At 35.4% G+C, this 12320-nt stretch overlaps 2 protein-coding genes across 4 annotated transcripts; both read left to right on the forward strand.

Moving 5' to 3' along the window:
* The first annotated feature begins 601 nt into the window (after positions 1 to 601).
* On the forward strand, positions 602 to 1658 carry LOC107861078 (protein PHLOEM PROTEIN 2-LIKE A9-like). Its single transcript, XM_016706466.2, has 3 exons — positions 602 to 737; positions 888 to 964; positions 1079 to 1658. The coding sequence occupies exons 1-3, from the start codon at positions 684 to 686 to the stop codon at positions 1431 to 1433; spliced, it is 486 nt and encodes a 161-aa protein (XP_016561952.1). The 5' UTR covers positions 602 to 683; the 3' UTR covers positions 1434 to 1658.
* A 97-nt stretch (positions 1659 to 1755) lies between these two features.
* LOC107861079 lies at positions 1756 to 5074 on the forward strand. Of its 3 annotated transcripts, XM_047406611.1 has the most exons (3): positions 1756 to 2254; positions 2488 to 2622; positions 2908 to 5074. In XM_047406611.1, exon 3 carries the CDS (start codon positions 2940 to 2942, stop codon positions 4896 to 4898), a length of 1959 nt encoding a protein of 652 aa, XP_047262567.1. In that variant the 5' UTR covers positions 1756 to 2254; positions 2488 to 2622; positions 2908 to 2939; the 3' UTR covers positions 4899 to 5074. The 3 variants fall into 3 exon arrangements, with proteins under 3 accessions (XP_047262567.1, XP_016561953.1, XP_016561956.1); XM_016706467.2 differs by having other exon boundaries at positions 1756 to 2622; XM_016706470.2 differs by lacking the exons at positions 1756 to 2254; positions 2488 to 2622 and having other exon boundaries at positions 2690 to 3864; positions 4465 to 5074.
* Positions 5075 to 12320: the final 7246 nt, after the last annotated feature.

Here is a 12320-nt window from a genome sequence, read left to right on the forward strand (position 1 = left end):
ATTTTATATTATAAAGATGCTTGTTTTGCACCACTTCTCATTTAGCTGATCAAAGGTGTCACACCAGCTAAAAAAGTAGACAAAAATATGCTAAAATTTAGTTGGGGGTAACAAGATCCCCGTGAAGTTGGAGTGTGTCGTAACAAATTTAATTATAGTTCAGGGGATAGTAGATGCTTTCTCCATTTCTTTTAAAAAATTTTACGGGCAGTGGCGGAGCCAGGATTTTTATTAAGAGGGTTCATTAGTGAAAATATGAACTAATCGAAGGGGATTCAACATCTACGATATGTACATAAAAAATAATTTTAACTATGTATATATAATATAACCGAACCCTACTTGAAGGTAGCTCCACCCCTGTTCACGGGAGTATCCTATTTGAACGTCATCATTTAACTTATACTTAATTTTTAAGAAAAAAGTTATTTCATTGCGCTCACCAAGTTTTATATGACTTTCCATCATTTCTGATTTGGCCGGTGGTATTCTTAGGTAAATGTCTCTTAATTACGTGTGATTTTGATTCTCATTCCTCCTTTCGGTTAGGGCAACTGGAAGATGAATGGAATTTCCCATCTCTCTCTATAAATATTTGATTATTGTAGGCCAAAGTTATTAGGCATCACTCAAATCTAAACATTCTTTGTCATTTTGTGAGATATATTGTACTCACGTAACAAATGGCTTCAAAAGCTCACTATCAAGGCAATCAAGTATTCCGTAAAACAGAAAAGGTGCATGGAATTTCATGCATTAATTTCTTCCAATATATACAGCAATTCTTGTTTAATTTCTCCCATTATATACTTAGTTATGCTCGATCGAATTTATGTTTTTTTATTTTAAAAAAAATATTTAATAGTGTTATTTTTCGTTGCTTGCAGGGTTATATAGTTTATCCGAAAGCTCTCAATATTGTTTGGGGAAACGATAAACGCTTTTGGAAGTTACCCAATTACGAGTAAGATGAGCGTACCAAAAAAATCTAATTAAGTTATAAAAATTAAATACGTTACTACATACTAGCTTACAAGTAAATTTGCTGACATTGTTATTAAATATATTTGAATTACAGGAAGGATGGTGCGGAACTTATACAAGTAAATTGGTTAGAGGTAACTGGTTGCATTGACAATGTAGAGAAGAAAACGGTATATGATATTGGATTTACAGTGTCACTAATGACTGATGCGTTCGGTTGGAGCAATTCACCAATTTACATTATGGCTAAATGGGGAGATAACACTCAATGGAGAAAGGTGAATTTAGCAAGTGAGATTAATGGCAAAAAGATGACACCAAAAAATATTAAGATAACAAAAGGGAAGGGGAACAATGTTGATAAGATTTGTTTTGGATTGTATGAAGTTTGGAACAAAAAGTGGAAAGGAGGTCTCAAAATTCATTCTGTAAATTTGACAGAGATCTAGAAGTTAATTTTAATAGAGTGAAATAGTAGTACTACAAGAAAGTTGTAAGACACAAATAAGTCGATTGTTGCCATTCCAATAATCAGGTTAATTAAGAAGAGAGGAAACTAATCAAGTCAAAAGTCTTACTTTGTTCACGTATTTCAGCGTGTTTTCTTACATAAATTTGTATCTGTATTTGTATTGCTTGCATCATGAATGAAACTACGATTCCCCTGTCATCTATATAATCCTTTTAAACTGATCATATATTAAAGAACTTAATGACAATAAGAAGTTGAATATTACCTTTGTTCTTTTATAGTTTTTCAAGTTTGACGTACTCTTTGTTAAAACTATATTACATATATCGAATTTAGCTAGTTTCATTATAAGAAGTGAAAATACATAAATTACGTATGTTCAACTTGTCCGGAAAAAAAGATGCAAGCATATTCTTCTAGGGGACTCTGATATAACCTTAATAACCACATGGACTTAGGTCTGATACCTTGAGATAGAATAGAGTCTGGAGCCTAAAGAGCAGCTTTTTTCGTCAAAATTCTCAAGGGTAACTAAAAATCAAAAGAAACCAAAATGGAAAAGGCGTGGCCGTTAAGCTGGCTCCACCCCTGCTGTTGTGGTGACAAAATTGACATTAACACTAATTAACTAACATTATTGAAAATTTAAGATATAGGAGAAATCCGATAAATTCGAGGCAACTGATGCCTTTTCTCCTTCAGCAAGAATAAATCATTAGTTGCTCCATCCACCTCCCCCCAATGTTTATAGGGTGCATATCAGAGTCAGGATTGTGCACGCACGAACTAGCCGAAGAGGTTTAACATCTACCATATATACATAAAAAATAATTTTAATCATGTATAAATTGTGTAATTTTCCATGGAAGGAGGTTCGGAACTCCCTCATTGTATTGTATGCTAGCTCCGCCCTGAGCATGTATCTGTATTTTATCTATCTATAAACTTTTAATTGAGGATGAAATGATTAATTTGATAAATTGAAATGATTTTGGACCGAAAATTTTTGAATCTCTGTTATTCTTTTGCAGATTCCTTAGTGAAGTTCATCAAAAGGTTTTAAAAGAAAGAGAGCAAGTTGGAGTAAAGGATCCCAATATAAGTTAGTATTAGAAGCACAAGAAAAGGATAAGATTCAAGAAAGGAACACTTGACATAAGAGGAAGGTACAATATCTTTACTCATTGTTCACAAAATTTCGGGTCTTCTTTTTTGTCTCTGATAATTTCTACATGCAAAACACGAGGAATGCCATTTAAATAAGACTAGTTCTGTAAATAAAATGCATAAAAGTTAAAAGCTACACTCCAGTAGCTTGAGAAATTATGTTATATTCGTCTTACCCTCCAATTGATGTGTAGAAAAAGCTTTCCATTTTTTACTTACTTTACACAATCACTTCAATTTTTTATTGATCAAACACTCAAATTTTTTATTGATCAAACACTCAGATTGTTGAAGAAAACATTGCTAGGCAGGAAGGATGTCTATAAATGATATCAAGGCTGCGTGGATTGCCTATAATGTGCAGTCTTTTTGCATTCTAAGCCTCTTATTCCAAGTTCTATTGCTTCTTTTGGCACCATTCAGGAAGAAAACAGGCAGTAAAATCCTGATGGTGCTTGTTTGGTCAGCATACATGGCTGCTGATTGGGCCCCTGCCTTCATTCTCAATCTCATCATAAATTACAGCAAAACAAGGCATGACAAGGCAGAACTTATGTCATTTTGGGCTTCTTGCATGTTGTTGCACTTAGGAGGCTCTGATCACGCGATAGCATTTTCACTGGAGGACAACGACCTATGGTTTAGGTATGCCTTCACGTTCATTTTCATGTTCTTGTCCTCTGCCTATGTATTCTACTTATCGTTCTCCCAAGTAAATTTTCTTTGGATTCCAAACGTCCTCGTGTTTCTGGCTGGGGTCATCAAATGTTACGAGAGGGCACGTGCTAGGTTCATAGGGAGTATGGATAAGTCCATAACATTGAGTAATCCTAGGTATGATGATGTTGTGAAGAGGAAGTCGTTAGAAGAGCCACATAATTTCCGAGCAGGAGAGCCAGATGATGTGGAGGTCATTAAACTTGCATATGCAATATTTAGGGCCTATAAAGGTGTTCTGGTGAAGCATAAGTTCACTTTCGAGGAGTATGGTATAATTCAACGACTCTTGCAGAATAGAACTGATCTGTTTGCTTTTAGAATTGCTCAAGCTGAGCTTGAGATTCTGCATGATGTTTTATACACAAAGGCCCAAATTTTCCATGAAAATTTCGGTAACAAAGCCAGATCTGTCTATTGGGTTCTACTTGCTGCAGCTTTGGCCTCTTTCTCTTTATTGATGCGGAACAACAAACAATTTGATCCTTTTGACTTGGGAGTCACATACAGCTTACTTATTGGAGGTATGTGTTTGGATGTCATTGGTTTTGTTGTCATACTTTATTCCTCGACTTTCACTATTGCCACAATGTCAAGGGCAACGTCGTGGCCCATCACTTGGGTTGTCAAATTCCTCAAATCTTTAAATTGGCCTTGGCCACGTGCTCTATGGTGCTGGAGACCATCTCTCCAACAATTCAACCTCATAAGCTATGGTTTAAATCGACCTCCAAAAGCATGGGAATGGATAATTGATTCACTATATCTTACCAATTATTTGGATGAGATGACATATGTGAAAAACAAGCGTCTTTCTCCTGTATTGGAAGCTGAAATTCTAAGACAAGTAGAAATGCGTTTAAATAGACATGACTGGGATTGCGACTCGTATGCTTCCATTTTCGATAAATGCACCAACAAATTTCCTGTGTCGAAGGAGCTTGACAAGAACGAGTTCCTCATAGTTTGGCACATTGTGACAGAGATTTTTTATAATGTTGTTGATGGACCTGAGGCAAATATTGGATATGATTCGACAGAGTTGAACAAGTTTAGACAATGTTCAAAGTCTCTGTCAGACTACATGTTTTATATTCTTATTTTTCGCCCTTTCTTCATGCCAGTTCCTAATAAGAAAAGGATAGAAGAAACCAACTACCAAGTAAAGGAATTGCTTCACGGAAAGAAAAAATTAGGCCAACGAGAAGCTTGCCAAGAGATCATGACAGAAGCTGCTGAGCGGAGAATTCCTGAAGAGTCGTTCTTGTATGAAGCTTTTAAAGTTGTCAACTGCTTGCAAAGTGAACCTCCTTGGTGCCAAGACAGAGTTAAATGTTGGGAGACTATTCATAAAACTTGGATCGCGATATTATTTGATGCTGCTAAATGCTCTGAACCGCGTGCGCATGCACAATATCTTGTGAGGGGTGGTGAAATTCTATCCTTAATCTGGTTGTTGGGTGCAAACTGTGGATCCATGGCTCAGTTTCAATTTTTTGAAGATTCTGATGAGGAAAACCAAACTAGTCATATGGCTAGGTTCGATTCAATGTACTAAAGTTTAGGAAGGCTATCTTTTGTAATATTTCTGTTCCTGTTGTGAATAAATTAATCAAACCTTAGGATGTTCACCGAGTACTTTTACATATTACTTATACTGTTGAAATCTTCCTCATGAGATGTTAATTGATGTTGGCTTAATGACATGGCTGCTGATGTGTCTTTTGTTTCCAGAAGAAAGATATTTTCTATATTAGTTTTTCAATAGTGAGTTTCCTAGTCTTTTGGCATGTAGCTCTTAGTAGGCTTAGTTCCTAGTTATTTGGAAGTTCTGTTTTTGGGTTACTACATTAGTTATTGTGGATTTGTTAGGATTTCTTGTATTTAAACAACTCTTCTTTTCAATTTGATATGATATCTCTCTTCTCCTCTTCTTTTGTTGTATGTTTTTCATATGTAAACATCTCTAATTGGTATCAGGGCCTTACTTCTTAAGGGACTTGTGAGTTTTTTTTTTGAGTGTTTATCTAAATCTGTGGCTGGAAAACACCATTCAAATAATGGAGAATGCAGGTCCTTTTTCTGTTATGGCTCCATCAATTTTCGATGGAGAAAACTACCAAACTCAACCAGTGAGAATGCAGATTTATTTAGAGGCTTGCGATTTGTGGGAGGCTGTCGAGGAAGACTACGAAGTGCTTCCTCTATCGGTGAATCCAACTATGACTCAGATTAAAACCCGCAAGGAAAGGAAGACAACAACGTCCAAAGCTAAATCCCGTCTTTTTGTTGTAGTTTTTGCCACCATTTTCAGTAGAATAATGACAAGTAAGTCAGTCAAAGAAATTTGGGATTTCCTCAAGAAAGAGTATGGGGGAGATGAAAGAATCAAAGGAACGAAAATACTGAACTTGGTGAGAGAATTCGAGATGCTACGAATGAAGGAGTCCGAACCATTAAGGATTATTTTGACAGGTTGCTTGTGATTGCAAATAAGGTAAGGATACTTGGAACTGAAATTAATTATAATAGAATAGTTTAAAAAATACTTGCAATCTTACCTAATAGATATGAAGCAACTATTACTTCATTGGAGAATACTAAAGATCTGTCAAGCTTAGCTTGACAAAGTTATTAAGTGCTCTGCAGACACAAGAACAACGAAGGATGATGAGGGAAGAGGGATCCATTCAGGGAGACCTGCAAGCCAAGTTGCAGCATGGTTCAGGTGTTGCCAAGGGGAATAAAGGAAAAGGAAATAAAGGAAATTATAAAAACTACGAAGCTACTTCTGCAAGAAATAATGCTACTGCCATTGGTAGTATCAAAGAAGGAAAATATCCTCCTTGTCAACATTATGGCGGGAGAAAACATCCACACTTCAAGTGATGGAGAAAGCCTGATATGAGATATCGAAAGTGTCAAAAAATTGGTCATGCCAAAATTATCTGCAAAGATAAGGGTTTACAACAACAAACTGAAGCTCAAATTGCAGACCAAGAACAAGAAAAACAATTGTTTGTGGCTACTAGTTACGCAAGCAAAAGTTCAAGTAAAAGATGGCTTATTGATAGTGGTTGTATGAACCACATGACCAATGATGAAAAACTTTTTAGAGATATTGAAAGATTAATCAAGATTCAGGATTGAAAATAGAGAATACCTCTCAGCGACAGGAAAAAGGATTGTAGCAATTGAGATTTATAAAGGTACAAAGCTTATTTATGAAGTTTTATTTGTTCCTGAACTTGATCAAAATTTATCAAGTGTTGGACAACAGGTGGAAAATGGATTCAAATTATTATTTGAAGTCAAGGCATGTCTAATCAATGATCCTAGTGGTTAGGAAATGTTCAGAATAATAATGTAGGGAAAACTTTTTCCTTGAATTCATCAGATGAGGAACACATAGATTTTCTAAGTCAGTCCAAAGTTGTGGGAACGTGGCACAAAAGGTTGGGAGATTTTTATCACAAAACTTTGTTGTTTATGCAAAAGAGTAAAATGGTAAATGGTTTACCAAACTTGGAGGAGCATCTCTCAAGCTGTAGGCTTGTTTGCTTGGCAAGCATACTAGACTTCCATTTAAAAGTTCCACATGAAGAGTTACAGAGAAGTTGCAGCTCATTCATAATGATCTCTTTATCGCTTAATGGAAACAAGAATTATATTATCTTCATTAATGATCTAACAAGAATATGTTGAATTTATTTTATGAAGTTTAAGTCTGAAGTTGCTGGAATTTTCATGAACTTCAAAACTTGGATAAAAAATCAGAGTGGCTGGAAGATTTGGGTCATTAGATCAGATAATAGAACTAAATATACATCCAATAGATTCAATTTATTTTATAAAGAAGCTGTAACAGAGCACCATCTCACTGTCCCTTACTCTTCAGAACAAAATGGAGTTAGTGAGAGAAAGAATAGAACAATCATGGAGATGTCGAGATACTTGTTGCATGAGAAAAATCTGTCGAAAAAGTTTTAGGCAGAAGAAACAAACACAACTGGTTTCTTATTTAATAAACTGCCTACGTGAGCAGTGGAAGGGAAGACTCCGTTCGAGGCATGGCATGATTTCATACGTACTTTAAAAACCTCAAGATATTTGGATGTCTACGTTGCTCTTATGTTCCATAGGTTAAGAGAGAGAAGTTAGATAAGAGGCAGGTTTTGGCATCGTCATTGGTTATAGATTATTATCTAAATCTTATAGGATCTTTCAACCTCAATCGAGCAAGATTATGGTAAGTAGGGATGTTCAATTCCTCAAAGATAACCAATGGGACTTGAATGAGAAGTCATGAGTTTCGAGCGACAACTCAAAGCTTGATTATGATGAATTGGTTGGTGATCAACCTATTAGGGAACAAGGTCATTCTCTAATATTTATCAGAGATGCAATGTTGCTATTGTTGAACTTGCAGGATAAAAGGAAGCAAAAATTTATCAAAATTAGGCAGATGCAATGAAGGAAGAGCTGACCATTATAGAAAAGAACCAAACTTTGAAGTTAGTGGAAAGATCGCAAGACAAAAAGGTGATTGGAGTTAAATGTATTTTCCAAACAAGCTCAATCCAAACTTCTCGATAAACAAGTACAAAGCTAGATAGGTGGTGAAAGGCTATACACAAGGTTGGGGAGTAGATTTTTCTGATACTTTTTTCCACAGTAGCTAGATTGGATATAATTTGAATGCTTTTAGCTATAGCGGCATAAAAAAGTTGGAAGATTTTTCAAATGGACGTGAAATCTACCTTCTTAAATGGTCTACTATAGGAGGAAATATATGTTGAGCACTAAGAAGGGTTTAATAGACAATGATATGAAGATATGGTTTATCTGTTAAAGAAAGCTCTATATGGGTTAAAGCAAGCTCCTAGAGCTTTGTATAGCCGAATGGATAACCATTTGCTTAGACTTAGGCTTTGAAAGAAACTCAAGTGAATCGATTATTTATTTCAATAAAGTTGGCTCTAAAATTATCATTATTTCTTTATATGTCGATGATTTACTTGTGAAGAAAATAATATAATGCTAATTGAAGAATTCAAGAAGCATATGATGAAAGTCTTTGAGATAACTGATCTTGGAGAGATGGCTTATTTTTTTGGGAATGAAGGTTAAGAAACCTCAAAATAAAATCTTTATTTGACAAAAGAAATACATGAAAGAGATTATAAAAAAGATTTAGAATGGAAGAGTTCAAGAGAATGAGCACGCCTATGAACTAACCGAGAAGTGATGTGTGAGCAGATGCTAACATATTTGAGGCTTTTAACTGAGAATAATTGCAAAGTCTTAAGTAAATTTTGTCGTTTTTGATTGTTTTCTCTTTGATATTGCAGTAAAAGTCAAGATGCATGAAAATACATGAAAGCTCCATCAAGAAGGATGATTTTTGGTGAAAGATGCAAGAAATTAAGTTTTGAAGATTTCTTCTGGCGACTTGGTCTGATAAGATATCAGACCATGTCGTCACACATAGGTAGAGAACAAGAAAATTTAAGATTTTTTGATGACATATTCTGATAAGCTATTAGATCTCTAATAAGCCGTCAGGCATGTCGTCACTCAGATACAGAAGGCAGAAATTCGAAGCAAGGTCTGACGACAAGTCTGATAAGTTATCAGACTTGTGATATGTCGTCACTCAGGTCGTCAGAAAGATGAAGAGGACCTGATGACATTTTCTGATAACTTATCAGATTTGTGATAAGTTATCAGACATGTCGTCACCTAAAAGAAAAATTCTGAATTCTTAATTTTGGATTTTTCTTAAGTTACGGATATAAATAGCAGCTTTTAGGGTTCATTAAGGGGCTGCATCATCTTGGACATCTTGAAACGGATGAAACTCATTCCAAAAGGCTAGTTCACCTCTTTTTGGCTCTCTTAACTTAGAATTCAATTTTCAATTCTTTGATTTAGTTGTGGGATATTCTTCTTGAATTTGGGAAGAGAATCAATTTCTGACTCCATCTTTTGTAAGTTTAATCACTTTGAATTATGAATTCAGTTATTGTTATTGCTTTCTCTTTCATGTGGAACTAAAATCCACAACTAGGGTTGTGAGATCTATGATTATTCCTCCATGGATTTAATAGTTGGCTAGGGTTTGAGTGATTGTGGAGACATCTTGATAATTTCTTTGTTATGATTGTTATTTATTGGTTGCAAATAATAGATCCAGCCTTATGTTGATTTACTTGAACTGAGAAATAAACTAAAGTAGCAAATTATCAACAAGGATTTGGGAGGTTAAGCTCCCATCTAATGATTAATGATGTAACAAGATTGATTAACTTGAGATAAAATTAGTATGAATAGAATGATTTCCTAAATTCGAGAGAATTAGGGAGTTCAACATCTAAGTAGGTTGAGAAACACTTAGATGGATTATCGAAACTAGTAATTTGGTGTTTCCCATAAGTCATGAGAACCCAATACTATAGTTATTATTTAATGGGGATTAATAATCATAGTGATCACAACCCTAGTTCCTCTCTATCATTGATTTGAACCAGGTAAATTTTAGTTTTGAGCTCTGAAGCAAGTTAAAATTTTAACATTTGTTTGATCATCAAAAACCCCCATTTTATCTTTTCGTATCATTTATTTGAATTCAACTTATAGCTATAGTTTCAAATTAGTTTAATAACCTCTTACATTGTTCCTCGTGGATTCAACCCTGACTCCAAAGTTGGGTAAATATATTGACGACGACCGCCTTGCACTAAATTGACGTGTAAGTTGAGCGTTATCAAAAATGGCGCCGTTGCCGAGGAACAATTTGGCATATTGATTTGGTTTGGAATTTTAGTTTACTTGTTTGAATTCAAACTTGTAAATATTTATTTAGTTTATTTTTTTATTTTATTTTATTTTATTTTTATTTTTCTCACACCTTTCTTGAGATGTCAGCCTGGATAGATTGTTTTTTGAGTGATGACGATTCTTGTTATTATTGTGGGGGACCATATTTTGAGGCTTGCTGTCCAGATTTACCTGGAAGTGCATGGATGGGACCTTCACAATATGATGTGGATACTGTTCTACTTACTGTAACTTGGTATTTATCTTGTGGTCAAAGTGATCATACTGAAGATATGTGTACGACCACGATTCAAGCGAACATATTGATGAAACAAATTTTAGAGAATCAGGAACAGCTGTGGGCAGAGATAAAGGAGTTACCACTCCCACCATGTTTACAGTGGCTAAACAAAGAAGATGAGGAGGACATTAGCCAATTTGAGGAGAAAACTCAAGAATCGCAACCACTCAATTGTCATCTTGATTTTGATACTGACATTGAGAAGGTGAATAAAAGTGAGTGTGTAGTAGATAGTGTAAATTTTTAAGTAGGATTGATTGGGCCTCATTCAAAGCGCTTTTCTACATTATGTTTAGATTATATCTTGTCTGTGAATCATTTAAAATAGTGGAAAAGTGTGAAGATGAGGAACAAGAATCCTATATTCTTGATTTTACATTAGACAAGGAACATAAAAACACACGTCACTTTAAGGCCGAGTGATTTACCACGCTCAATCCATTACTCAACTTCTTAATTTTTGTACCATCCCCTATGATCGAGGCAAGAAGATGGACTCTAAGTTGGGGTGAAATTCATATCCTCAAGGTGGTGGAAAAAGCTGAGTTGGGTCATGCCGCGACACTAAATTAGGCGCTTCTTGGGAGACAACCTAAGTTATTTTGTTGTTTGTATTCGTATTATGTGATTGACATGAGATCTTTGCATCCATGGTGCCATAGGTATGTTTCTGACTCTCTTGTTTTGGTTTGACACATTGGGGATAATATATGATTATAAGTTGAGGGTGGGACTACTTGTGGGTGTTGATGTACTCTTGGGGTTTTTGTTCCCATCCTCTTTTCCCCGGAGTCTTGTTCCTAGTAGAGTCGGCATGTTTAGGCGTATTGTGTTTGTTTTGTGATGTGTTATGGTTGATTAGGGGAAAATAAGTATCTAGGACAGTTGACATATTTTTGTTAATGTTTCTTGGAATGATAAATACCTCTCTAATTTTTTGTCTGGTAACTGTGTGATGTGCATCTATATGTGACTACTGTGAATCTTTTTATGGCATTAGTACTAGGGACATGATAATCACTGCTAACAATTGCATGAACCGAATGGGTAGTAGCTTGTGATGTACCTTTGTGCCATGTGGATGTGAGATACTACCTAGTTCCCGTTGTGTGTTAAAGCCAAAACTTGGTCGGTTGGTCTTGACTTGGTTGTAGGATAGCGGTTAGGAAAAATCATAGGCCGTTGTTGATATTAGTCCACTTTTAGCCTAAATGACCTTCCATGTGTGAATAATATCCCTTGATCTTGATTTTGAGCCTGAATGCCTATTCTTTTTGTTATACCTATCACCTTCCCATTTGTATCACAATGAACCTATTTTGGCCCTGGTCCTCCTTGGATATTGTGTACTTTGACTTAAGTAAATAGCCTAAGTTGAGGGTGTCTATCATAGGGGTGCGTGGTGTAAAGTGAGTATGAAGAAAGGTAATAAAAAACATATATGCAAGGCTGGATGTGGTAGAAAAAGAATGAGAAAAGAAAAGTTGTGAAAAAGAGAAAATGACTGACTAAATGACCACACCCATCCTGAATTTGCTTAATCAAGAAAGGGAGAAATAAGGTAAAGGTTGATAAGTGATACCCCAAAAATAGTGTAGTGCCAAGAAAGCTTAGTTACCTTAAATATCCTTGTGTATCTTATCATCCTAAAGCCTACATTACAAGCTGAAGAAAAGTCCTATAGTGATCCTAACTTAACTGTCTGAAAGTTTCGGTAATGAAAATAAGGGCATGCTTATGGTATTTGGCATACATTGACTGGAATTTCTTTCTGAGAGCGAGTGTTTCTTGACCGTCCCTTCATTGACATACTTGATTTCATATATGAGTGAAGAGGGACTTCTTTGTTGTTAGGGCACA

The sequence above is a fragment of the Capsicum annuum genome, chromosome 2 (genome assembly GCF_002878395.1).
Source record: "Capsicum annuum cultivar UCD-10X-F1 chromosome 2, UCD10Xv1.1, whole genome shotgun sequence".
In the NCBI taxonomy this organism is placed as follows: Eukaryota; Viridiplantae; Streptophyta; class Magnoliopsida; order Solanales; family Solanaceae; genus Capsicum; species Capsicum annuum.

What these genes read in the sequence shown, in the direction of transcription:
- LOC107861079 (XM_016706467.2), top strand. Translation starts at nt 2,940, where the DNA reads ATGTCTATAAATGATATCAAGGCTGCGTGGATTGCCTATAATGTGCAG.
- LOC107861078 (XM_016706466.2), top strand. Translation starts at nt 684, where the DNA reads ATGGCTTCAAAAGCTCACTATCAAGGCAATCAAGTATTCCGTAAAACA. An exon ending in TATTCCGTAAAACAGAAAAG is followed by an intron (nt 738 to 887) that starts GTGCATGGAATT and finishes CGTTGCTTGCAG; the next exon opens with GGTTATATAGTTTATCCGAA. An exon ending in TGGAAGTTACCCAATTACGA is followed by an intron (nt 965 to 1,078) that starts GTAAGATGAGCG and finishes TTTGAATTACAG; the next exon opens with GAAGGATGGTGCGGAACTTA.